We start from the raw sequence: 27,242 nt of genomic DNA, 5'->3' as shown, positions 1-27,242 counted from the left end.
AACCTGCTCCTTCAACACCGGGCCCTCCACACCGTGTTGCCCAGATGTGTCCGTCACCTGAATGAGAGAAACAGAAATCCATGAACGAGGCGGATTTCGTGGGATTGAACAGTCGCGAGGAGCGTTCCGGACACAAACGGAAGGTACTCGTGGGCCGGACGTGGCCAGGAACTATGGCCACGGGGTGTTCCAAGGACGCAGCATCATGTCGGGCGCCGTCCCCTGCGGGCTTCGAGCTTCCAGTTCCTGGGCCTCGGGCCACGCCTGGAATGATGGCATCCGCATACCGAAAACATAAGCGGATGTTCTGGAAAATGACCCCTTGCACCTGAAGGGACCACACTCCAACACGGAGGAAAGCGTCGTCTTCAAGACTACCCTGAGAAAGCCTAATGTCCTCCTCCATCGGAGGCAGAATGCTCCAGAACACGAGACACACAGGAACCCCAGGGAGCCCTTCTTGGGGAGAGGAACACCCACCCAGCATCGGGGTTCACCGTTGGGCTGAGAAGCTGAAAGGGCCAGCACCGTCAAGGTCGTGTGCGCAACGCGGGACTTGTGACGTTGCGTCCACGCGGCTGGATCCCCGGGTACCGGGGAAGCGGAGCAATGCTGTCCTGCCCCTCACGGGGAGCACGGCCTCATGCACGCCCTCGGGGGGGTTTTCACTCCTGGAGGCGGCCAGCCGCCAGGAGAATTTACTAAGCACGGTGCCCCAGAGGGTGGGGTGTGCTGCCCCTGGGCCGCAAGGAAAACCCGTTTGGGGCAGAAATTTGCATGAGGCCATGCATGGGAAAGGCAGACGTGACAGCGGGACACCGGCGCCCTCCCCCCGCCCCCCGTGGTTCTTCCTAGACACCGCATGTTGCACAAACCTAAAGTGCCCTGCCAGGCTGCCGGCCCCACTTTTCCAACCACATCCCCTCACTTCCTGTGTCTGTGCCCCAGATTGGTCTTTCTCGCCGTGTTTCCCACGTTTTCGTTATGACCGTGTCGGTTAAGGTGATCTCTGCCCGGTGGTGGCGGGGACTCACTGACAGCTCAGGGGATGGTTAGCATTTTTTTTTTTTTTTTTTGAGGGATACGGTATGTTTCAGTTAAGGCACGAGCACTGGTTTTCTGGACACCACGCGATCGGTGCCTGGCTAATAGACTACTTCATCAACACACAACTTTTGTATGTCCCGGGAAACCAAACAATTCGTCTGACGCACTTTATTGCAGTTTCGCTGGACCGAAACCCACAGTATCTCCAGCGCGTGCCCGTGTCGGCTCAGGGGTCGGCTCGAAGCCCAGGCATGTGGGCTTGGCGAGCGCGGGCTGGATGATGGCGTTGCTTTGCTCGCATACAGCGTGTGCTCCCGAGCCCGTCGTTGCCGTCTCTGATTAGGAATCCGCTAGCCCTGAGGGGGGGAGCCGCAAGGCCCCCAGACGCCAGAGCGCCACGAACAGAGAAAAGAACAAAATAGAGTTTGCATCTCGGGCAAATAGAGACAGACAGACGGACAGACAGACCCTAAGAAACCACAGAACAAGGATGTTGGAAAACTGACCACTGCCCAACGTGGTCCTGGGAGAGGAGTGGCACGTGTGTCAGAGAGGGGAAACCCCAGCACCACTTGGCCTAATTTCCGGGGACGCCTGAAGGTGGCCTCCTGGAGGGCCCCGGGATGCCACGGCAGCGCCCAGGGTGGGCACCCAGCTGCCCGTCACGTGTGCAGACCCACACTGGCTCGAAGAGAGCGCCAGAGAGGCGTCTGGAAAGTGAGGGAGTGAGTGCCAAACACCTCCTTCAAGGGTCCTCTGCTCCTTCCATCCCTGTCGGAAAAGCCAGAATAGAAGCAGCCCCAGGAACCATGGCCTGGGGACAAGCAAATGTGCGGTGGTTTCATCGGAAACAACAGTATCTCTTCCCCGTTTTAGTGGTTTTCTTCGTGGATCGGACATGCCCAGTCCTACCCCACAGACACGGTACTTTCGGGCTTTATGCAGCTCTGGGAAAGTGTCATAGGTCATCCTGCTGCTGCCACAGCCCCAGGCGAGGGGATGCCCCTCGGCAGCCACGGCACCCGCCCACGGCAGCCACGGCCGCAGCTAAACCTGAAGAAGCAGATCCCAGGTTCCGGGTCCTTCTTCCTCTGAGGATTCGAGCACACGTCTCTGCTGATCACCAGCGTGTGCTTTCCACTGCCACCTCCAGGAGCCGCGAGGCTGGGTGTCACCTGCGGGGGCGCTCCGTGGATGGGGGAAGGTGGACCCTGCCCCGCGTCCCCCCCCCCCACCTGTGCCCGTGCTCCGTGTCAGCATCGCAGCAGCTTGTCGTTGAGCCTGATGACGTCGCTGACAAACGTGTCCGTCCCGATGAAGTCCCCCGCGATGATGTTGGTGCACCGCACGCCCGGCCCAGGGCACTGCTCACGCACCCACGCGCGCAGGTACGGCAGGTTGGGGAGCGTCATCTTCTCCAAGGACTCGGACGGGTGCGCCAGGATGTACGTCAGGTTCTCTGTGAGGTTGATGCCAGCCACGAACAGCCCGCCTGGAACAGGAAGGAGAGGAAGCTGGTGCCACGGCAGTCAGGTTCCCCCACCCTCGTGTCCACACGCTTCTGAGCACAGACTCTCAGAGCCGCGTGCAGATTAGGGTTCCGACGGCAGGGACACACGTGTCCACATCAGTGCCAGACTCCTGCCACCCAGCATGGGGACAGATAACGTCCGCAGGGACGTGCATGTCTTGATTCCCGTGTGGTGGACGGAATAACGTCCCCAGAGATGACCATGCCCCGACCCCCCACATGACGGGCACACTCATGTCCCCACAGACGTCCACCCCTTGACCCTGAGCGGCGGACACACGAATGTCCCCAGAGATGTCCCACGTGCTGGACGGAATAGTGTCCCCAGCGACGTGCACGTCCCACCCGTGTGCTGGACACAATAACCACTATTTGTCACAGCGGCAAATGGACACTCACACACCGCGTGTCAGCCAGTAGATTTCGGGGGGGGGGGGGCCCAGAACCCTCAGACACATCGCAGAATCTCTGGGAGGGGCTCAGCCCCTGTGTGGGTGGGAACCCCTGGACAAAGGTGTGGGAGCCCCCACCCCCACCACAGGCGGCTTGGCAGGCGGCCACGGTCAGACGTTCGGTGTCTCCGCCGACGGTTTTCCTTCTAACCCTCAGAGCGCACGCTTGTCAACCGGAGAAACACGAGAGCGCGAGCTACCACGTCCCAACCTGCTTCTCGGGTGGCCTTGGGGCCGGGCCTTATGTCCGTCGCTCGGGTTACAACATGGCTTCTGAAACAGGGTTGTGAGCACACAGAGGCGTGACGGTGCGAGCAGGAGGCATGCTCGGAGTGTGTGGGTGGAGCCTGTGTGTGTGTAGAGGGCGCGTGGGTGCGTGTAGAGCGCGTGTGGGTGCGTGTGCAACGCATGTGGGTGTGTGTGAAGGGCGTGTGGGTGCGTGTAGACCTCGCGGGGTGCACGCAGAGCGTGTGAGTGCGTGTGGATGCTTGTGGAGCGCATGTGTCTGGCCCAGGCCAGCAAACTCCCTTGCGATAATTGTGTAGACAGGCGTCCTCCCGGTGGCACCCAGGCCGTCCTAGCAAAGGGGACGCTGACCCTGTCTGTTCCTCGTCAAATAGACGCAGGGGCTTCTCCCGAAGTCATTTCCCGGGATAACGGCCGCGATCATCGGAGCCAGCTGTGGTTAGTCTGCCTCGGGACGGGGACTTTCTGGAATGTTCCCAAGCAGCTGTGAAAACAGCACGCGTCCACTGTGGTGGAAAACCCCACGGGGTCTGCTCATCTGTCCGAGCCTACGAGGCTTAGAGTCCATCGGGAACCTCTTTCCCTGCCTTCTGGGGCGTCTCTCCTCTTTTGCCTCTGCTCCTTATTCTGCACCACCATGGGTGGTCCAGTTCCTGGCCCACCTCGGAGCCCGGGCTCCCCCTCCCCTCCCGCAAGGAGCAAACACCAGCCCCGGACTCACAGCGCCCACTTCAGAGATCCCTGCTCGACAGTGGGGAACAAGCTGATTGACTTTCAAATGGACACAAACGGAATATAATTCGGTATTTAAACGAATTTAAATTTGTCCGTGTACTTAAGATGCACCTGTCTTTAGACTCATGAGCCTTAAATACCACGCTGCTATTCTATTCGGGCTCACTAAAGGTGAGGTCAGGTCGTGTTATCTCTGTCGCAACTGGTCAGCAAAAAGACGACCTAAAAGGATGCTTGATTTCTGTCTCCGTTTTCACGGGTGTTGTTTACATAGCTTGCAAAGTCTGTGGTGACCCGAGACTTTTAAAGCTTTGCTGCGATGACAAATTGGACTGTTGGACATCCAGACCTTTCCCTAATAGGACGTGGCCCTGAAGCATGGATTGATTACTGAACGTAGGTTTGTGGTTTTTTGGCTTCTTATTGCAGAGAAACTCAGGGCATTTAAATCTGCTGGAAAACATGCTTTGTGCTTAAATGTTTTCATTTAATTTGTGCTTTAAATTTTAGATTCATAAATCTGCCATCTAGAGACTTCTGGCTGAACAGTTTGCAATTGGTTACCAGTTAATTTCCACTGGAGACTGAGGTTTCTAACACGAAAAATTCTGCTAAATGGGGCGCCCGGGGGGCTCAGTCGGTTAAGCGTCTGGCTTCGGCTCAGGTCATGATCGCGCGGTTCGTGGGTTCAAGCCCCACATCGGGTTCACGGCTCTCAGCACAGAGCCTGGAGCCGGCTTCACATCCTCTGTCTTCCTCTCTCTCTGTCCCTCCCCCACTCACAGTCCTTCTCAAAAATAAATAAACATTTTTGAAAATGCTGCTAAATGTAATTAACCCTGATGGAAATAAGGGAAACAACACTGGATGAAAAAAAAGGTGTAGAGGGTTTAAGAAGGGAAATCTTTGGAAAGGAATTTTGTGTGTGGTCAGGACTAAAGTTGAAATCCATGGATTTTTCTTATGTGTATTTATTTTGATGGGGCGCCTGGGTGGCTCAGTCGGTTGAGCGTCCGACTTCAGCTCAGGTCATGATCTCATGGTCCGTGGGTTCGAGCCCCGCGTCGGGCTCTGGGCTGATGGCTCGGAGCCTGGAGCCTGCTTCCGATTCTGTGTCTCCCTCTGTCTCTGCCCCTCCCCCGTTCATGCTGTGTCTCTCTGTCTCAAAAATAAATAAACGTTAAAAAAAATATTTTGAGAGAGAGAGAGACGCCCCACACTGTCAGCACAGAGCCCGATGTGGGGCTCAAACTCACAAACTGTGAGATCATGACGTGAGTTGAAACCAAGAGCGGGATTCTCAACCAACTGAGCCACCCAGGCGCCCCATAATGAGGGGATTTTAAAAGTACACTGGTATAAGTTTGAAATTCTGATTTCTCTGTTATAAAAAAGGACTTTTTTTGGATTGTTAGCCTGCTTTTGATAAGAACATGTAAACAAAGGTTTGTTTTTTTTTTTTTCTGTTACCTGCTAAGAAAGCCAGTTTCTACATTTTCTGTTTATCAGGTCTTTGATTACTTAAATCTCAATGTTAAAAGAGCTAAGTTTTGCTAATAACTGCATAACCCTACACACTTGCCTTTGCAATCTTTTATTGCCTCCTTGGTTAAATAAATAACTTTGTGATGGTAGGTAATCCTATTAAGGCGTGTGCTTTGTAACTTCTTTAAGGCTTTTTAAACAAACTTCCCCAAGATTTAAATTGTAAATAAAGTCTTTCTGACCAATTAGATTTGCTTCTTTGGTACCTTAGGTGACTCAGGAAGCATCATTAAATAAAGAATAGGTCTTAGGGCAAATGCTAGAACTATTCTGGAGACTATGCAATTCCTAAAGTGGTTTTTTTTTTTTTTTTTTTTAAGTTTATTTGCTTTTTGCACCAGCGAGCTTGAGCAGGGGAGGGTCGAAATCAAGAGTCGACACTCATCCCACTCATCCGACCGAAATGACTTAGCCACCCAGGTGCCCTGAAATTCCTAAAGTTTTAATGTTTTGTTATGAGGCCATTGCTTGATATTCTGATTACTGATGTGTTCAGTGTCACAGAAATAGCCGAATTTCCCTGCCAGCTACGTTGTAATCTCTCATCAGATCTTTAACCGTGTCCCTTTCCGAGTCTTTCCTCATTTATCGTTATTCTCTTGTGACAATGGGTTTCATCTGCAAGGGAATTCGTAAAAAGGCTTTTGACAAATACAGGTTTTTGACATGGGTAAAATCCTAAAACTGAAATTGGTAAAAATTCCCAGAACTAACCAAAAACGTTTGCTCTTCCAGATTAAGGAAACTTTCTCCTGAGAGATCTATGAGTTACAGGAATATGATAAAGTTTTAATTTGTGAACAGACTAAAGCTTCTAACTTTTCTCTCTCCCTGAACCCTCTGAAATTCACAAACCCTCAGTGAGTCTTCTTTCTTTCCTGGCAATGAGAATCATTTACATAAGTTCGATAAGAACCCGTTCTTGTCCCAGGACGCCATTGGGACCACTGGTTATTTTACGAAGGCTTTGACCGGAATGTCCTATTTGCGAGTGACCTGTGTAAACTCACGTAGGACCAGACAGCTCTAAGGAACTAAGGTTGACTTTACGAAACACGGAGCCATCGAGCCCCTTGGAAACGTTGGCCGGGTACCTGCTCCCAGAGCTCCCAGCAGCCTCACCAGGCGAGTACAGGTCACTTCCTGGCAGGTGCAGGAACCTCAGGATATTTGGGGACCTCGTGACCAGGAGTTGGCCCCATTCTACAGGTACAGCAGGCAGGTCTGACGGAAGTACTTGCCTTGGCTTCTGGCCTGGAGAAGCTATGCTTGGTTCAGTTGAGAGATTGCTTACGAAATTCGCAAAGCAAATTTTGAAAAATCTGTATGGCTTATCACTATTCCTGCTGAGGTGATGTAAATAATTAGGCCAAGTTTATTAGCACTGGATTCGGTTTACAAACAGATGAGTCTTGACTTGGCTACTTCTCCAAATGAGGGTAATTGCAGGGAAAAATTATGTTTGAACAACACGTCTTTGTAAATACTAATGTTTTTTTTTTTTTTAGTTTTTTGGTTTTGTTTGTTTGTTTCTATTTTTACGTCTAGATTGAGAGAGAGAGTTGGGGGGGGGGGGCACAGGGAGAGAGACTGAGAATCCCCTCAGTCGGTGAGTTCGAGCCCCGCGTCGGGCTCTGTGCTGTGCCGACAGCTCAGAGCCTGGAGCCTGTTTCGGATTCTGTGTCTCCCTCCCTCTGACCCTCCCCCATTCATGCTCTGTCTCTCTCGGTCTCAAAAATAAACGTTTAAAAAAAAAAACAACCCAAAGATCTAAGTGTCAACATTGTTCAGGGGGGAAAGATGTGGGAAACAAAGGCAGAAATGCGGATTAAATGTCCTTATAACCTGCGGCCATGGGCGAACTCTTGACAGCCTCAGAGTGAAACATCTCTCCAGCAACTCCCTACCCTCTTAAAGTTCATGCGTTGCTAGAGGGCAAATGACCTTAGCTCGACAATAGCCAGGCCTCCAGCCTCCCGAGTCCTCGTTAGCATATGAAAGTCCTTCTGGAACTTCCTTCCCTTCACCTCCCCCACCTCCCAAGTATCAGTCACCCCTCACAACCCCGTTCCGCCCACAGTCCTGTCCCCCCGCGGTAATAAAAGCACCTGTTTGCACCCAAGACAGCGCAACAATCCGTTCTTTCTTGGCCGTCGGCTCAGAGCCCCAACACTTCAAACCGCGTCGTGTGTATGGACTTATCTGTACCTCTGAGCATCCGTGCACACATGTACACGTACCCACGTACAGACACGTGCGCACACAGCCACACACGTGTCCATATATGTTACGCGCGCGCACACACACGCTACATGACTTCTAAAGTTCTTCCCTAAGAGCCGAAAGCAAACCTGTGAGTGATGACGTGTGTGTGAGCCCTGCAGGTGCCATGTGTGACCGACCCACACTGCTCACCTGGGCGGCCACACCTCTTCATGTGCTCCAGGTAGTGGATGAGCTCCTGGGGTTTCACCTGGTCCCCCCACCAGTAGGGGATCCCAGGCCACAGCTCCCTGTGCCGGCTCACGACACTCGCCTCCTCGTAGGACAGAATGACCTGCTGGCCGCGTGTCCACAGCTGGTTCAATGTCGGCACCTCCTGGAGAGGAAGGAGGAGTAGCGGGCACCTGAGAGAGACTGGTCGGGGAGTGTGAGAGACTGATGGTGGAGGATGGGGGTGAGAGACTGATGGTGGAAGATGAGGGTGTCTGAGAGAGACTGATGGTGGAGAGAGGGTGAGAAAGACTGACGGTGGAAGATGGGGGTGAGAGACTGATGGTGGAGGATGGGGGTGAGAGACTGATGGTGGAGGATGAGGGTGTCTGAGAGAGATTGATGGTGGAGAGAGGGTGAGAAAGACTGACGGTGGAAGATGGGGGTGAGAGACTGATGGTGGAGGATGGGGGAGTGTGAGAGACTGATGGTGGAGGATCGGGGAGTGAAACAGACTGATGGTGGAGGATGGGGGTGAGAGACTGATGGTGGAGGATGAGGGTGTCTGAGAGAGACTGATGGTGGAGAGAGGGTGAGAAAGACTGACGGTGGAAGATGGGGGTAAGAGACTGATGGTGGAGGATGGGGGTGAGAGACTGATGGTGGAGGATGAGGGTGTCTGAGAGAGATTGATGGTGGAGAGAGGGTGAGAAAGACTGACGGTGGAAGATGGGGGTGAGAGACTGATGGTGGAGGATGGGGGTGAGAGACTGATGGTGGAGGATGAGGGTGTCTGAGAGAGATTGATGGTGGAGAGAGGGTGAGAAAGACTGACGGTGGAAGATGGGGGTAAGAGACTGATGGTGGAGGATGGGGGTGAGAGACTGATGGTGGAGGATGAGGGTGTCTGAGAGAGACTGATGGTGGAGAGAGGGTGAGAAAGACTGACGGTGGAAGATGGGGGTAAGAGACTGATGGTGGAGGATGGGGGTGAGAGACTGATGGTGGAGGATGAGGGTGTCTGAGAGAGACTGATGGTGGAGAGAGGGTGAGAAAGACTGACGGTGGAAGATGGGGGTGAGAGACTGATGGTGGAGGATGGGGGTGAGAGACTGATGGTGGAGGATGAGGGTGTCTGAGAGAGATTGATGGTGGAGAGAGGGTGAGAAAGACTGACGGTGGAAGATGGGGGTGAGAGACTGATGGTGGAGGATGGGGGAGTGTGAGAGACTGATGGTGGAGGATCGGGGAGTGAAACAGACTGATGGTGGAGGATGGGGGTGAGAGACTGATGGTGGAGGATGAGGGTGTCTGAGAGAGATTGATGGTGGAGAGAGGGTGAGAAAGACTGATGGTGGAAGATGGGCGTGAGAGACTGATGGTGGAGGATGGGGGAGTGTGAGAGACTGATGGTGGAGGATCGGGGAGTGAAACAGACTGATGGTGGAGGATGGGGGTGAGAGACTGATGGTGGAGGATGAGGGTGTCTGAGAGAGATTGATGGTGGAGAGAGGGTGAGAAAGACTGATGGTGGAAGATGGGGGTGAGAGACTGATGGTGGAGGATGGGGGAGTGTGAGAGACTGATGGTGGAGGATCGGGGAGTGAAACAGACTGATGGTGGAGGATGGGGGTGAGAGACTGATGGTGGACGATGGGGGAGTGTGAGAGACTGATGGTGGAGGATTGGAGAGTGAAACAGACTGATGGTGGAGGATCGGGGTGTCTGGGAGCAACGGTGGTCGGTTATCAGGGTGTCTGAGAGACGCAGGGATGTGGCATCATTTGGGTGCCTGTAGTAGGGACATGGGGGGGGGGGGCAGGCAGTATCTACAACTGCTCCTTGGCCTCTGGAATGTCTGTGACCCAGACAGAAGTGTTACCAACAGCACCCTGAGCTCACGCTGTCCCCCCAGAGGCCCCGCCCGTCAAATAGCCAGGTGTGTCAGGAAGGTCAAGCACGTGTTACTACAAGGACCAGGGCTCGAAGGACCAGTGATTTTGCACGTGGACCTCCCACCCTCTTCCGTCTCCCCTCTGTGACGTTCCCTCTGGAGACTCAGCCTGGCGGCCTGTCCCCTAACAGCTGCTCCTGCCACCTTCCCTCAGAAGCCCCCAGCACCTGGGTGCCCTGGGTCACAGCAGCCCCACTGTCTTGTTTTGGCCCCAGACCAGGCTCATGGGACGAACTTGGAGAAACGCCCAACAGAGTGATGTAAAATGGACCCCAAATGGATATGGAGTTAACTTTTCAGCTTCCCGGAGACCCAGGGAGGGTCACTCCAGCCGTCGCCAGCAAATGGCACCAATTATCTGGATCACAAAGACCAGGTGTGTTGTGGGCTCGACCGTGTCCCCTCTGAATTCTTAAGTTGAAGTCCTCACCCCGATACCCCAGAACGTGACTGTATTTGGAGGTGGGGTCTTGAAGTAGATAATGAAGGTAAAATCAGATCATTAGGATGAGCCCTGATCCAATAGGACTGGAGAAGGGCGGATGAAGACACAGACGTGCCGAGAGGGACGACCACGTGAGGACACAGGGGGAAGACGGGTCTACACGCCCAGGAGACAGGCCTCGGCCCTGCCTGGACCTCAGACTCCCAGCCTCGTCCCCGCCTGGACCTCGCACTCCCAGGCTGTGTACGTGGCACAGTGGTGCAAGGGGCACTCTGTGGGCGGGGGGTGGGCAGTGGTCTTTCTCCTTGGGCGCATCACAGAGACCACTCCAGCAGCGCCCCCACCCCCAGCACCGGAATTATCTCACCATCATGCACAGCAGAAGCAAGCACGCAGGGGAGTCTACAATCATACTCCTGCCCCCCACCTGCGCCAAAGGGGGCCTTCGTGTCCCCAAGGATGTTGTTGATGAATCGTACTCCTGCCCCCCACCTGCGCCAAAGGAGCCCTTCCTACCCCTCGGGGACACAGCGTGTCCCCAAGGATGTTGTTGATGAATCGTACTCCTGCCCCCCACCTGCGCCAAAGGAGCCCTTCCTACCCCTCGGGGACACAGCGTGTCCCCAAGGATGTTGTTGATGAATCGTACTCCTGCCCCCCACCTGCTCCAAAGGGGCCCTTCCTACCCCTCGGGGACACAGCATGTCCCCAAGGATGTTGTTGATGAATCGTACTCCTGCCCCCCACCTGCGCCAAAGGGGCCCTTCCTACCCCTCGGGGACACAGCGTGTCCCCAAGGATGTTGTTGATGAATCGTACTCCTGCCCCCCACCTGCGCCAAAGGGGCCCTTCCTACCCCTCGGGGACACAGCGTGTCCCCAAGGATGTTGTTGATGAATCGTATTCCTGCCCCCCACCTGCGCCAAAGGGGCCCTTCCTACCCCTCGGGGACACAGCGTGTCCCCAAAGATGTTGTTGATACAGGCCACTAGGTACTCATGCAGGTTGTCCGTCAGGCCGTCGAAGTCCCTGCAGGCCAGGATGACCACCTCCTGGGGGTGGCTCTCCAGCCACTCTGAGATCTCCGTGAGGGTGTCCTGCAGAAGAGAGAGAGGGGCTCAGTCGGACCGTCCCGAGGGGGGCCAGGAAGCTGAGGACACTCCCACAGGCCCAAGGGCTTTCCGCAAACAGAACCCACTGGGCAAACGGGCCTGGGTCCTGGGCCAACAAATAGCCAATGCAGCCTCACCAACGACCGCCGGGCCGCCAGCCATTATTCTCGGTGAGAAGCATATGCTTGCATGTGTGTGTGTGTGTGTGTGTGTGTGTGTGGTCATGTGTGTGCGCCCTCACTGCACAGGGCACCGTGTGTGCAAAGGTGTGAAGTCTGCAAGTGCAGGGAACACGCAAAGCCCGGCAAATGGCATGTGGAGTGAGGTCCCCGGAATGGTGTCACCCGGGCCCAGGCGTCCTGGACGGCAGGGGGGAGTCAGGCTGAGCGGGACGGTGACTCCTCATATTCGGACTTCAGAGCCACGCAGGTTGTGGCGGAGGAGACAGTGCAAGACGCCCCAGGCCCCAAACAAAGGCAGGAAGACAAGCGGCCCCAGGTTTGCAAAACCCAGGAGGTCAAGAGTCGTAACCTCCGGACTGCTGGACCCCACAAGGGTGCGCATCACCGCGTGCAGGCCTCCCAGCGGCAGCCCTCCAGCACCCCAGCCCCTCCCTGCGCCAGCCGCCCCGCCCCCCCTCCGCGACCTCGCACTCCTCCCCTCCCCCCTTCTCCCGCGCCCCCCCTCCTCAACCCCGTGACCCCCTGCACCCCCCACACCTCCACCAGCGCAGTTGAGTACACCATCCCCCTCCCCCGCCCCCCCACCTCCCCCGCCCCCTCCGCCCCTCCCCCCGCCCCCATCCCCCTGCCCCTCCCCCTCCCACCCAGCCCCCACCCCCCCGCACCTCCCCCAGCGCAGTCGTGTATACCATCCCCCTCCCCCGCACCACCCACCCCGCCCCCATCCCCCCTGCACCTCCCCCCTCCCCCCGCCCCCCCCCCCCCCCCCCCCCCCCCGCACCTCCACCAGCGCAGTCGTGTACACCATGTGCACAAAGTGCAGGTTCTTCTCCGAACCCTCCGGCATGTGCGCCACCCGCAGGTCCAGGTACCGCACCCCGGCGTCCAGCTGCTCCGTGACACCCAGCACCTGCGGACAGAGCTCCGTCGTCGCTGCTGGGGGCCGTGGGGCTCCCGCCTCGGCTCGCCGCCCCCGTCCAGGGCTCGCGGTCCGGGCCGCAGATGCCCCCCTCTGGGCCACGCTGTCTGAGGTCGAATCGAGAGCTGTTCCAGGTGCCGGCTGCGGTCCGGACGCCGCGCACGCCTGGCACTCGGGCACATGCTTTCGGGTGACACTGGCCACGGTGAGCCACAGACGGAGCCTGGGGAGGCCCTGTCCTGCCGTCCACGCCCCCTCGGCGCTGCCCTGCAGGGTCCCGCCTCCCCCGGGAAGGAACGCTCTCTGGGCCTCAGCAGCCCTGAGCCAGGCCCCCAGGGCCGCACCCGCACCCTTGGCGGTCAGGATGCGCGGAGGAGGGTCAGCGGAGGTGGGCACCGTCCCCACGCCACAAACAGCAGGAGGGCAGGCAGGAAGGAATCCCATCCAGAGAGGGTAAAGGAGGGAAAGGCCGTACCCTCCCACACAACGTGACAATGGAAAAAGCGAGAGTTAACGTGAAAGTAATTTGTACATCCTTGCGGCCCTGCAGGGAGCCAGGGTCCCTCCTGTGAGCCCCCCTGTGGAAACATGCAGCACTCGGGTTCAGGAGGCTACCTAGAGGCTTGCGTGTCCCCTACTGTGTGTGCGTGGGGCGGGGGGGTGAGGTCCAGCCAGGTGCGCCCCCCTCTCCCTCCACCGTGCAGAACCACCTGCGAGGGGCCTTGATGCCCAGGTCGGCCCTCGCTCAGGGACCCCAAGCTCTCTGCAGGAGCGGACTCCGGGGAGAGGAAAGCACCCAGCTGGCTACTCCCCGGGGCACAGGCTTGTGCCTCAGGTGGGCTGAGGTCGTGGACGGACAGGACTGAGAAGTGAACATGTTCTCCCGTGAAACACCCCTTCCCACGCGTATGGTGTCTTTTCAGAACGTAAACTAGGTGCTCGTGGTGTCAGCATTAGTAAAGCCGTGGGATCTGAGGAGGTCGTCACAGGACGCACGCGCGGTCTGACCGCCCAGGGCGGATCCCTGCCTACACCTGGGGACGCAAGGAGGGGGCTGCGGCCGAGAACCTCCCTGGAGCTGGATGGGGCGTTCCTGCCCCTTCCCCTCGGTGTGTGAGCTACAAACTTAACATGATGCCCTCCCCGGTGCTTCTTCCCTGAACGGTGTGCATTGGCGATGACACCGTGTGACCTGGGGCGTTCTGCAGAAACTCAGGGTGTGCACACCTTCCCGGCAGTGGATGCACCCCATATGCTTTCCTGTGGCCGGTGCTTATGAACCAGCGGTTCTGGTTATTTCCTCAACCGACTCCCTGGAGGCACCCAGACTTTACAACAGCATACCCCCCACCCAGACCTCCTCATGGCCCCCAGCACCATGAGACCCCAGCACCACGGGGACCCAGCACCACGAGACCCCAGCGCTATAAGGCCCAGCACAAGGAGACCCCAGCACTGACAGACCCAGCACTGTGGGGACCCAGCACTGTGGGACCCCAGCACCGTCCAGGACCCCAGCACTGCTGGGACCCACCACCACTCAGGACCCCAGCATCACAGGCCCCCAGCACCATGGGACCCAGGACCACGAGACCCCAGCACTATAGGGCCCAGCACAAGGAGACCCCAGCACTGAGAGACCCAGCCCTGTGGGGACCCAGCACTGTCCAGGACCCCAGCACTGCTGGGACCAATCACCACTCCGGACCCTAGCACCACGGGACCCCACCACCACGTAGGACCCAGCACCACGAGACCCCAGCACTGAGAAACCAACACTTTGGGGACCCCAGAACCGTGGGACACGGCACTGTGGGGACCCAGCACCCAGGACCCCAGCACTGCGTGCCCCCAGCACTGTGGGACCCCAGCACCGTCCAGGACCCCAGCACTGCTGGGACCCATCACCACTCAGGACCCTAGCACCACAGGACCCCACCACCACGTAGGACCCAGCACCATGGGGACCCAGCACCATGAGACCCCAGCACTGAGAAACCAACACTTTGGGGACCCCAGAACCATGGGACACGGCACTGTGGGGACCCAGCACCCCAGCACTGTGTGCCCGCAGCACTGTGTGCCCCCAGCACCGCCCAGGACCCCAGCACTGCTGGGACCCATCACCACTCAGGACCCCAGCATCACAGGCCCCCAGCACCAGGGGACCCAGAACCACCCAGGACCCCAGCGCTGCGGGGACCCAGCTCGGTGGGACCCCAGCATCTTGGGATCCCAGCACCGCGGGACCCCATCTCCGGGACGGCAGCGAACCCGCTGACCCCTCCCGCAGGGCTCTGTGGTGACATTTCAGGCTGGCCAGTGCAAGCACCTCACACAAGTAGGGAATCTGGTTTCTCCACATTCCAGACAGGCAGGTCCCCAGAGGGATTCCTGCTGCCCTCGTGACTTGAATTCCTGCTGCGCAGCGATTACAAAGCACCGAGCCCGGGACTGGGGCCTCCGGGAACCCGGAGTTTCCAATGCACACGTCCAGGGAGCAGAGAATTCGGACCCCTGAGCCCTCCACAAGCGGCGGTGGGGGGCTGGGCTGCTCCCCAGGTGGGTCCTGCGTTGCTGCCAGAACCTGGAACCATCACGTGCCTCTCCTCCCTCACTGACACTGTGCAGTGACGGCCATACAGCCAGCTGCCTGCCCCTCCCCCACCGGGATGCCCCAGGTCACCCTGGGTCTGCTCTCCCCACCCCCCCACCGGGACCCTCCGGGTCACCCCACCCCCCACCAGGGTGCCCTGGGTCTCCCTGAGGCTGCTCTCCCCATTCCCCAGCAGGACGCCCCGGGTCACCCTGGGTCTGCTCTCCCCACCCCCCACCGGGAACCTCCAGGTCACCCTGGGTCTGCTCTCCCCACCCCCCCACCGGGACCCTCCGGGTCACCCCACCCCCCACCAGGGTGCCCTGGGTCTCCCTGAGTCTGCTCTCCCTACTCCCCACCAGGACGCCACGGGTCACCCTAGGTCTGCTCTCCCTACCCTCCACCGGGACCCTCCGGGTCACCCCACCCCCCACCGAGACGCCCCAGGTCACCCTGGGTCTGCTCTCCCCGCCCCCCCACCGGGAACCTCCAGGTCACTCTGGGTCTGCTCTCCCCACCCCCCCACCGGGACCCTCCGGGTCACCCCACCTCCCACCAGGGTGCCCTGGGTCTCCCTGAGTCTGCTCTCCCCACCCCCCACCAGGACGCCCCGGGTCACCCTGGGTCTGCTCTCCCCACCCCTCCACCGGGACCCTCCAGGTCACCCCACTCCCCACCAGGGTGCCCTGGGTCTCCCTAAGTCTGCTCTCCCCCTCCCACCAGGACGCCCCAGGTCACCCTGGGTCTGCTCTCCCCATTCCCCACCAGGACGCCATGGGTCACCCTGGGTCTGCTCTCCCCACCCTCCCACCAGGACCCTCCAGGTCACCCCACCCCCCACCAGGGTGCCCTGGGTCTCCCTGAGTCTGCTCTCCCCACCCCCCACCAGGACGCCCTGGGTCACCCTGGGTCTGCTCTCCCCACCCCCCCCCCACCGGGACCCTCCAGGTCACCCCACCCCCCACCAGGGTGACCTGGGTCTCCCTGAGTCTGCTCTCCCCACCCCCCACCAGGACGCCCCAGGTCACCCTGGGTCTGCTCTCCCCACCCCCCACCAGGACCCTCAGGGTCACGCCACCCCCCACCAGGGTGCCCTGGGTCTCCCTGACTCTGCTCTCCCTACTCCCCACCAGGATGCCCCGGGTCACTCTGGGTCTGCTCTCCCCACCCCCCACCGGGACCCTCTGGGTCACCCCACCCCACACCAGGATGCCCTGGGTCTCCCTGAGTCTGCTCTCCCTACTCCCCACCAGGACGCCACGGGTCACCCTAGGTCTGCTCTCCCTACCCTCCACCGGGACCCTCTGGGTCACACCACCCCCCTCCGGGACGCCCCAGGTGACCCTCAGACTGCACATCACCCGGACCTTCCTCTCCATGTACACCCTACCCCAGGACGACCCCCCCACCCCAGTGCTCACAATGCCCTCGGACCCCCAGGAACAGAGGCCTCGGCAGGGAGTTTGAGCAAACCCCAATCAGACAGGAGAGACTGACCCCTCCCAGGACGTGGGGACCCGGCCCCGCCTGCCCTGTCCCTCCCTGAGCATTCAGGGCAGAAACCTGTCATTGTGGGTTCTTTCTCCTCCTTTTCAAACGTATGCACGTCTCTAAACAGGCCTCTGGACGACGGCACGGCCCAGAGGAGGTTCCCCAGGACTGGGGGCTCTGAAGTGGGATCCCGTGCGGGCCTGCCTCCAGCCGGCAAAACACCTCACAAAGACACGGGGACGTGCGTTGTTTGTGGCTGCTGGGCTGGGTTGGCCGGACGTCTGTTTTCAATAGTGTTTCCCCTGCCAGGGAGGGCACCCACCCGGCAGATGGCACTGATCGGCCGGCCCCAGGGCCCCGCGCCCCTCACCTGGGTGGTGGACCACTTGAGCACGAAGGGGCGTGTGATGCAGGGGAGGACCTTGCCCAGCAGCTGCAGCAGCCGGGACTGGCTCTGTGCAATGGGCGACTTCTTGTCCAAGCAGTACGTCATGGTGTCGTGACTCCCTGCAAGCAAACCCGAGGGGACTTTGTACCCGGGAGCCCCCTCCGCCGGGCGCCCCGGGAGCCCCCTCCACCAGGCGCCCCGTGCCCGGCAGTGGGTACTGCTCCAAACTCAGGCCCACCGTGCCGATGGGACAGGGTCGTCCAGGACCAGGGTGGCCCTAAACCTGGGTGTCCTTGTAAGGGACACAAGAGGAGAGACACAGACACAGAGGAGATGCCACAGGACACCACGCGGTTCCTCGCGGGGAACACCGCCCCTGGTTTCGGGGACCTTCCCGTGCCAAGCGATCCTCATCCAGCAGAGCCACCAACGTGCCCCCCTGACCTGGAGAAACACCCCCATGTCCGTCTGCACTGACGTCCGTGAAGGTTTTCCAGAAACTCTTGAAGAAGAAAGGGGCACGTTTACTGGGTGCGAACGTTCGCATGTTGTACAGGGACGTCCGTATAAATAAGCACAAATACGTATAAATAAGCGAAGCTGTCAGAATCGCTGAGACCCGGTGCTGCCGATTCCACAGATCAACGCATCAGAGCGCTGACTTCAAAGACGGACGCAGTTTTGCGCATCTAAGGTGTTATAACGGAGGCGTTCTGCTCGCTGGACAAAGTCAGTGAGCACCGAGATCGGGAGAGATTCCTGGGCCCTGTGTCCCATCCAGCGGAACCCACGATGTTTACAGGCTTAGCTGGAAAAACGAAGCCATCCTGCTCTGTCGGAATGTGCCAGGAAATCTTTCTGAAGACAATCGCAAACGTATGAAAGGAGAAGACAGAGGCTGGAGGCAGCAGAGAAAAGAGAAAGGGATTCCCCCTGGGGCTTCCGGAAGGAGCTGGGCCTGTGGGCACTGAAAGGTCACACCCGTGCAGATTTCTGGCCCCAGAGCTGTGAGTTCACACAGCTGTTTGGAACCACACAGATTGTGGCCCTTTGTTACAGCGGCCCCAGGACACTTTCACAGCCACCTGGACACGGCGCCTTGGGGACTAGGGGCCCTTTCCCCTGTGGTGCTGGGGCGTCCCCTACCGCCCACAGCTGCCCCGGATCCCCAGATCTGACCTCTAAGGGAGCTACTCTCCCACACGCTCCCCAGAGGCCACCTGCTTCTGCGGGGCACGGAGGGGAGGGGACGGGCCTGAAGAAGGGCATGCCCTGGGCCCTTGGTGGCTGTTCGTCCCAGAAGAGTTCCCTGCAGATCCCCTGGAACCACCCGGAAACCGCCTCCCACAAGGAAATTGGCCCCAGGGCAAACTGGAAACCCTGTGATTCGGATCACCAGGGAGTGAGAGCAGTGACACCTCTCTCCTCGAGTGGGTGTGGCCAGGGGGTCCTGACACCGATGACGGGGGCGTGGCCATAGGGCATGACATGAAGGCAGAGGGCAGTGGGAGGGCTCCCCTCCCACCACCTGGCCAAGAGTCCAAGACTCAGGATGCGCCTGGAGAAGCTTGCGATGGGGAAGTGGACGGTCCCCAAGCCCAGTGACAGTCCTCACTTACATACACTCCTATACGAATGTCAGCGGAGGGCACACAGCCAGTAAGACGATACTGTGGCTCCATATTTGCTGATACAGAAAATGCAGACAATATTATGCTCAGTGAAAACGTAGATCAAAAATTGTACAGTTGGGCCTTCTTTTCGTTTATAGTATATATCTTTATATATAAAAATGGATTATCCCTATATGTAAATGGATTCACATATATATTATAATATAGAACTATAAACTGCAGGCAAATCTATATACGTCACAGACAATGTAATTTTTTTTAACTTACACGTTTGCATTTGTCTGCAATTATTATGTATTGGCTATATGAGTTTTTTGTGGCTCCCTTAACAAAGTGGGAGGCTTCAAAGAACAAAAATTAATTGTATCCCAGCTCTGGCGGCCAGAAGTCTGATATCCAGGCAGGGCAGGACCACTGAGATCCAAGGGGGCGGGACCAAAGTCCCTCCAGAGGCTCCGGTCCTTCCTGCCTCTTCCAGCTTCTGGGGCTCCAGGGGTCCCTGGGCTCGTGGGCCCGTCCTCCTCATCTCTGCCTCTGTCTTCACGTGGCTTCTCCTCTGTGTCTGTGTCTCCCCTTCTGTCTCCTACAAGGACACCTGCCATGGGATTCAGGGCCACCCTGACCCAGGATGGGCTCATCTCAGAGCCTTCACTTACTCACATCGGCAAACACCCTATTTCCACATAAGGCCCCGTTCTGAGGCTATGCGGGACGTGAATTTGTAGGCACTGGTCAGTGCCTAGAATCGGGTTTGTGTGGTCACCCCTCGGGCCCAGCGGGGACACAGCCTGACCCCCAGGGACTCTCTCTCGTCTGTGAAGTCATTCGGGTGTTGGGACTCGGGCCACTGTGGGAGTCCAGCTGACAAACAACAGACAGCCATCTGGGAAATAACCAGACTGGGTCCTGCCCCATCAAGAGAAACTGCAAACGTTTTTGAGAAGTCCTCGTAAAATCCCAAAGGAAAGCACTAGGACAGGGTGAAAACGTGGCTCAATCTGAAAAACTACAAAAATGTACCCAGGTGAGAAACCTGCTTATTTTTGAGGGAGGATCTCCAGCTACCGCACGTGCACGGACGTGGAGACACGGAGTGGGTCCACTACAGCCCTTCGTTTTTGCAAAAACGAAAGGCTGGTAATGCCCACATGCTCATCAGTGGGGAGCGGCGGCCACTGGTTCCAGGGCCACTGGAGCCGCAAGGGCCCAGACGGAGCCCAGCAGGACTCAGGGCCACCAGGTAGTGGCCCGCGCAGGCCTGGCAGGTGTCCCGGAGAGAGGGGTTCTGTCCCCAGGAGGGGGGGTTCTGTCCCCAGAGGGGGGGGGGTTCTGTTCCCAGAGGGGGGGGGGCTCTGTCCCCAGAGGGGGGGCTCTGTCCCCAGAGGGGGGATTCTGTTCTCAGAAGGGAGGGTTCTGTCCCCAGAGGGGGGGTTCTGTCCCTGCTGCCCCTCTGCCCTCAGCCCCTCTCTCCCTCCCCTGCACTCCCAGCCCTCCTAGACTGGGCCTGACCTGCCAGCCAGCTGCTCTGGCCGCACCAGACCTAGGGTCCCACAGGTCCTGTGATAGGGACGGCTCACGGCCAGCTGGCGGCTTGAGGTGCCCCGCAGGAACGCAGTGCTCGGTCCTTACAGCTGAAGGGCTAGCGGGTCCCTACACAGAGGGACAGACTGGCGGGGGAGCAGTACCCCAAATCCCTATGCCATCACATCTCCCCTCAGCCACACTCCCTGGGACTGTGCACGTGCCTGTTGGGCCACATCAGAATGAAGGAGACGGAGAAGGGAAGACGGTCATTTGGTGCATGTGTGTGCATGTGGTGTGTGTGTGCCTGTGTGTCTGTGTGTACATGCATGTGCATGCGTATGTGTGCCTGTATCATGTGTATGTGTGTGTGTATCACATCCATGCGTGTGTGCCTGTATTGTGTGCACGTGTGTGTATATGTGTGACTGCATTGTGTGCGTGTGTGCACACATGCGTGTCTGTATTGTGTGCGTGTGTGTGCCTGTACTATGTGCATGCATGTGTACACGTGTCTGTCTTATGTGCACGTGTGTCTGTATCGTGTTCTCGCATGCATGTGCCTGTACTGTCTGCGTGTGTGTGCACGCATGTGTGTCCGTATTATGTGCATGCGTGCGTGTCTGTGTACGTGTGTGTGCACGTGTGCACACGCGTGCCTGTTTCTGTGTGCATGTGTATGTGTCAGTCTTGTGTCCATACGTGTGTGCGTGCGTGTGTGCATGTGTATGTGTGCTGTATTGTGTGCATGCGTGTGTGCCTATACTGTGTGCATGTGTGTGCACGCATGAGTGTCTGTGTTGTGTGCGTGCGTGTGCCTATATTGCATGCATGCGTGCATGGTTCCTGCGGTTTCCGTGCACTCAGGCCCCACCCCATGGCTGGCCGCGCCCCTGGGGGACGCAGAAGCCCTCACCTGGGATGGACAGGTGGTGCAGAGGCACGTCCCAGAGCAGGGGGCACAGCGCCGACATCCAGTCTGCATTTGTGCCGCAGCTCTGGAAGTTGCCAGAAGCGCTTACCTGTCCGCCCATCAGGGGCCACTCGCTGCGACCTGAGGAAGGAAACAAAGTTTTGCTGACGTAAACCAAAGGGCCCAGAGCCACTCTCCTGGGGGGCGCTGGTGAAGCGTGCATCCTACCCCCTGCTGGTGCCCCCTGCTCCAGTCTTGCGCTAATCCCTCCACCACCACCACCCCTGCCGCGCAGAGGGGCTCACACGCCAGTCGGCCAGGTCTGTGGGTGCAGGGCTTCAATCCTGGGGGTGGTGGTGCCTTGGGGGCCCAGGTCAGCACCCTGCCCTCTGCCTCCCTGGGTTGGGGTGCTGGGCTGTGGTGCAGGGAATCTGAGATCTGTTCCCACGGAAGCCAGCGCTCCCTTAGAAAGCAATGGGGAGACGTCTGGGGCTAGGGGAGAGGAGGGGGTATCTCCTGGTCCTTAACCTACGGCCACTGTCTTCCCAGCATCTGCCAGGTGAGGAACACGCATGGGGTGTAATTTACTCTCAGGATAAGCTGATGAGGTAGGCACAGGACATTGCCTGCCCAGAAAAGGAGCCCCAAAGACAGGAGCCCATCCTGGGTTGAGCTGTGACCCGCGACCAGATTCCCACGTGGCCCCTTCCCCCAGCACGTCTCCAGCCGTGGAAGCTCTGTATGTACAGTGAGGGGGTCAGACTTGGCTTCCCTGGAAATAAGCCACTTCACCCTAAGGGTTATTTTGAGCGGAAGGAGACTGAAGAAAAGCAGAAACAAGAAAAACTCTCCTCCCTCCTCGTCTAACCCTAACCCTAACCCTAACCCTAACCCTCGCCTGCAAGCAGGCATAAATTTCCCTCTGTGCAGCCGTCCCCTTCCATCCCCTGTACCCGGAAGGGGAGGACACCCCCCCTAGGTCTGCACAGCTAGCCTCAAGGAGTAACACTGACCCTGCCCTTAGCCTCCCCCAGCCGGCTACCTTCTCGGGACTTAGGGTCCCTACGACCCCCAGCCCGTTCACTCTGGCTTGTCAATTCCACACAGATTCATCAACCTTTGGTGAAATGGCAGATAAGGCCTAACGTCCAACTGTCTCCCTGGGTCCACTCCTCTTCTGGGAAGGCCTCTACAAACATCCAGAATAAACCCTGTCCCCTGTCCATCTGTCTTCTGGCATCTCACTTATTTATTTATTTATAACGTAAGCTGTGCACCCGACATGGGGCTTGAACCAACGACTCCGGGGTCCAGGGGGCATGCTCCACTGACTGAGCCAGCCAGATGCTCCCCTCTGTGGTCATCCTATCTAATTTTATTTTTAACTTTATTTAATTTATTTTGAGAGAGAGAGAGAGAGAGAGAGAGAGAGAGAGAGAATCACAAGCAGGATTCACACTGTCAGCGCAGAGCCTGATGCGAGGGTCAAACTCACAAACCAGGAAATTGTGACATAAGCTGATGCTCAATCGACTGAGCCACACAGGGGCCCCTCTTTGTCATTTTAAAATATATTTTTTTAAGTTTTTATTTATTTTTGATACAGAGGGAGACAGAGCATGAGCAGGGGAGGGGCAGAGAGAGAGGGAGACACAGAATCTGAAGCAAGCTCCAGGCTCTGAGCTGTCAGCTCAGAGCCTGACGCGGGGCTTGAACTCACAGACTGAGATCATGACCTGAGCTGAAGTCGGATGCTTAACCGACTGAGCCACCCAGGCACCCCCCCTCTTTGTCATTTTAATTTGCAGGTCTTGGTCCAAGAATCTAAGAGTTTAGAAAAAAATTTGTTCCTTGTCTACACTGTGTCGAGTGCACCAACAGCCAACAGTAGAGTATTGATTCTCATTCTGCCTCGGCAGACAAAAGCCCAATCCCTAACCCTAACCCTACCCCTGTCCATAAGAGGGTCCTAGAGCTAGCACCCCTGCCATCCATCTTCCCTCATGGTGGGTCCCAGGGCTCTCCCAGCTCACACCCAGTCCCTGCAGGAGTGTCCCTGCAGGAGTGAGTGTGGGACCCCGGCCCTCCTGGAGGGGCAGCAAACATCCAGGTGGTCTGGGGCTGGCCTATGCACACAGGAGACATTCCTCAAGGCACTGTGCCATCCAGGGGCAGATGGGCCACCGCCTGCCCTCCGGCCATGCAGGTGTCTGGAAAGTGGGCAGATCAGGGGCCGTGTAGCCCCAGCCTCAGGACCCCCTATATGTGTCGGTGGACCTCATCTGGGAGTGTGGTCAGCCCCAGCTAGGACACACAGAGCAGGGGCTGTGGCTATGCCTCTCCCAGCTGCTGCCCAGGGGGCCTTGTCCCGCCCAACTGAGCCCTCCCCAGTCCCATCCCAGCAGGGCCCACGTCTCAATGGCCCCAGGAAGAGGCCTTGGGTGAACCCTGAGATCTGCCAGGGGCTCACCATTTTGCTTCCAAGGAAAACCACTCTGTGAGTTTCAGCTGACAGGTAACAAAACACCCCCCCCCCAAGAATGTGCCCCTGGGGCATTAGGGTTCCTACCAGCTGGAGGGAGCAACAGACCCCAGAGAAACTGCCCAACGGGGCACTAGTTTGTCTGCGTGAAGGCAGTTTCCATGTAGACGTGAAATGTCCACCTGAAGAGATGCCTCTGCCCCCGCACCTGGGAGAGCTCCTCGGCGCCCCAGCCCCCCGAGCCCCTCTGCCGAGCCCAGCCCCTGGGGAAGGTCGTGGGAGCACCAGCACCCCGAGTCCTCTCTGGAGCCCAGCCCCAGGGGAAGGTCCTGGGAGCACCAGAACTCCCAGTCTCCTCCGCCAAGCCTACCCCTGCGAGAGTTCCTGGGAGCACCAGCACCCCAAGTCGCCTCCGCTGAGCCCAGTCCCTGGGAAACGGTCTGGGAGCATCAGCACCCCAAGTCCCCTCCACCGACCCCAGACCCTGGTAGAGATCCTGGGTGCCCCTGCACCCCGAGTCCCCTCCGCCGAGCCCAGCCCCTGGGGAAGGTCCTGCGAGCACCAGCACCCCAAGTCCCCTCTGCCGACGCCAGGCCCTGGGAGAGATCCTGGGCGTCCCAGCACCCCAAGTCCCCTCCGCCGACACCAGCCCCTGGGAGAGATCCTGGGGGCCCCAGCACCCGGAGTCCCCTCTGCCGAGCCCAGCCCCTGGGGAAGGTCCTGCAAGCACTAGCACCCCGAGTCCCCTCTGCCGACCCCAGCCCCTGGGAGACATCCTGGGCACCCGGCACCCCGAGTCCTCTCCAAAGCCCAGCCCCTGGGAAGGTCCTGGGAGCACCAGCATCCCGAGTCCCCTCCGCCGACCCCAGGCCCTGGAAGAGATCCTGGGCGTCCCAGCACCCCAAGTCCCCTCCGCCGACACCAGCCCCTGGGAGAGATCCTGGGGGCCCCAGCACCCGGAGTCCCCTCTGCCGAGCCCAGCCCCTGGGGAAGGTCCTGCAAGCACTAGCACCCCGAGTCCCCTCTGCCGACCCCAGCCCCTGGGAGACATCCTGGGCACCCGGCACCCCGAGTCCTCTCCAAAGCCCAGCCCCTGGGAAGGTCCTGGGAGCACCAGCATCCCAAGTCCCCTCCGCCGACCCCAGGCCCTGGAAGAGATCCTGGGAGCACCAGCACCCCGAGTGCCCTCCACCGACCCCAGCCCCTGGAAGAGATCCTGGGAGCACCAGCACCCCGAGTCCTCTCTGGAGCCCAGCCCCAGGGGAAGGTCCTGGGAGCACCAGAACTCCCAGTCTCCTCCGCCAAGCCTACCCCTGCGAGAGTTCCTGGGAGCACCAGCACTCCAAGTCCCCTCAGCCGAGCCCAGCCCCTGGGAAGGTCCCCTCGACAGCTGGACAGCCTCCACCCTCTCTGATCACATCAAGGCAGGGCTCAGGCGAGCCCTGGGAAGGAGGGGGTTGATTGCACAAAACCGGGTGAGGGCAGGTTTGCAGGCTCCCGGCCAAAGCAGGTGAGACACAGCAGCCTCCCACTCGTGAGCCTTTGGGGAGGTGGCTCCGTGTCCCCGCGGCGCATCCGGAGGTGGTGGCTGGCGACAGTCACACTCAGGAAATAGCTCTTAGGTGAATAAAAGGACGGACGTGCCGCCGGCAAACCCGCTGTGACATTCTGTCCCGTTCACGGGCCCCCAACGCTCCCCGACCCGCCTGCGCGCACGCAGGCTCTGCCCCAGCCCCAAGGACCCGCGATGACACCTGGGGCGCTAAGTCCTGCGCCAGCGGCAGAGCAGGGTCTGAGGACGCACCGGCATCCGCCGCCCTCACCACCGCGGAGCGGGTCAGCGCTGACCACGGCGAGTTCCCGCGGCCGCGGAGCCCGGAGTCGAGCCTGTGGCGGCCCCTCCTGATAACCCTTCCCGTCCGGTCCGGAGGACGTGCCGTGCCCCTCTCCCGCCCCAGGCCGGGACCCCACCCCCGCTGTCCCCACCTGTCCCCACTGTCCCCGCAGGGACCCGCGACCCGCCCGGAGGCGCTCACCGCGCGCCGCAGACTCTCCAGCGGACTTTCCGGCGAGGCCTGAGCCCAGGACGCGCCCCGCCCGGGCCCCAGGCCGGGACCCCCCGCCCCCGTCCCCACCTGTCCCCACTGTCCCCGCAGGGACCCGCGACCCGCCCGGAGGCGCTCACCGCGCGCCGCAGACTCTCCAGCGGACTTTCCGGCGAGGCCTGAGTACAAGACGCGCCCCGCCCGAGCCCCAGGCCGGGACCCCCCACCCCGTCCGCACCTGTCCCCACTGTCCCCGCAGGGACCCGCGACCCGCCCGGAGGCACTCACCGCGCGCCGCAGACTCGCCAGCGGACTTTCCGGCGAGGCGCCCTCCCCCAGCCGCGGAGTCAAGCACTTCCTAAAATGCTCTGGCCTCGCCATTGGACGCCGGGAACCCCCGCCCCCGCGAGGAGGAGGGGCCGCCTCCAGACAGTCACGCCCAACCCCACACGGGCCCCAGGCTGCAGCCCCCACGTCCCAGCAGGACCCCTGCGGGGAGAGCAGGGCGCGGCGGGAGGGGGGCGTGCCCCACACGTCCCGGGCAGCCCCACCTGCAGGGACCAGACCCTCCCCGAGGACGGGAAGGTGTCCCGAGGGGACCCGCGGGGTCAGCGGTCAGCGGTCAGGGACAGGAGGGTGTCCTGAGTGTGACCACGGGGTCAGGGTCAGGGGACAGGGACAGGAGGGTGTCCTGAGTGTGACCACGGGGTCAGGGTCAGGGGACAGGGACAGGAGGGTGTCCAGAGTGTGACCACGGGGTCAGGGTCAGGGGACAGGGGCAGGAGGGTGTCCTGAGTGTGACCACGGGGTCAGGGTCAGGGGACAGGGGCAGGAGGGTGTCCAGAGTGTGACCACGGGGTCAGGGTCAGGGGACAGGGGCAGGAGGGTGTCCAGAGTGTGACCACGGGGTCAGGGTCAGGGGACAGGGGCAGGAGGGTGTCCTGAGTGTGACCACGGGGTCAGGGTCAGGGGACAGGGACAGGAGGGTGTCCAGAGTGTGACCACGGGGTCAGGGTCAGGGGACAGGGACAGGAGGGTGTCCTGAGTGTGACCACGGGGTCAGGGTCAGGGGACAGGGACAGGAGGGTGTCCTGAGTGTGACCACGGGGTCAGGGTCAGGGGACAGGGACAGGAGGGTGTCCAGAGTGTGACCACGGGGTCAGGGTCAGGGGACAGGGACAGGAGGGTGTCCTGAGTGTGACCACGGGGTCAGGGTCAGGGGACAGGGGCAGGAGGGTGTCCTGAGTGTGACCACGGGGTCAGGGTCAGGGGACAGGGACAGGAGGGTGTCCTGAGTGTGACCACGGGGTCAGGGTCAGGGGACAGGATGGGAGGACATCCTGAGAGCCTGGCCGTGCTTTGGCTGCCGTCCGTTCCGGTCAGTCTGGACCCCAGGCCCAGAGCAAACAGGACTTTCATCAGAGCTCGGATGGCCTCATGTCCTCGGCGCCTGTGATCTCTGAGGACGTGGGTCTGCAATCCGACCGCGGCCTTTACTGAAGTGTGTGGCCCTCCGGCCTGAGTGGCTCTGGTCCCCGTCCCGGCCGGGCCAGGGCGTGTGGCCTCCGTCC

At 59.6% G+C, this 27,242-nt stretch overlaps 1 protein-coding gene across 5 annotated transcripts; it reads right to left on the bottom strand.

Moving 5' to 3' along the window:
• Positions 1-1,063: 1,063 nt before the first annotated feature.
• LOC145714965 (PI-PLC X domain-containing protein 1-like) lies at positions 1,064-26,017 on the bottom strand. 5 transcript variants are annotated; one of them, XM_081794532.1, is made up of 7 exons: positions 25,960-26,017; positions 21,148-21,285; positions 17,059-17,195; positions 12,464-12,592; positions 11,330-11,485; positions 7,972-8,155; positions 1,066-2,539 (listed from the first exon to the last, which is right to left on the bottom strand). In XM_081794532.1, the coding sequence occupies exons 2-7, from the start codon at positions 21,263-21,265 to the stop codon at positions 2,301-2,303; spliced, it is 963 nt and encodes a 320-aa protein (XP_081650658.1). In that variant the 5' UTR covers positions 21,266-21,285; positions 25,960-26,017; the 3' UTR covers positions 1,066-2,300. The 5 variants fall into 5 exon arrangements, with proteins under 5 accessions (XP_081650661.1, XP_081650662.1, XP_081650658.1 ...); XM_081794534.1 differs by lacking the exon at positions 25,960-26,017 and adding an exon at positions 25,663-25,759; XM_081794533.1 differs by lacking the exon at positions 25,960-26,017 and adding an exon at positions 25,613-25,666.
• Between the last annotated feature and the right edge of the window lie 1,225 nt (positions 26,018-27,242).

Source organism: Panthera onca, chromosome Y (assembly GCF_046562875.1).
Source record: "Panthera onca isolate mPanOnc1 chromosome Y, mPanOnc1 haplotype 2, whole genome shotgun sequence".
Lineage (NCBI taxonomy): Eukaryota > Metazoa > Chordata > Mammalia > Carnivora > Felidae > Panthera > Panthera onca.
This window is presented reverse-complemented; position numbering and strand designations above follow the sequence as displayed.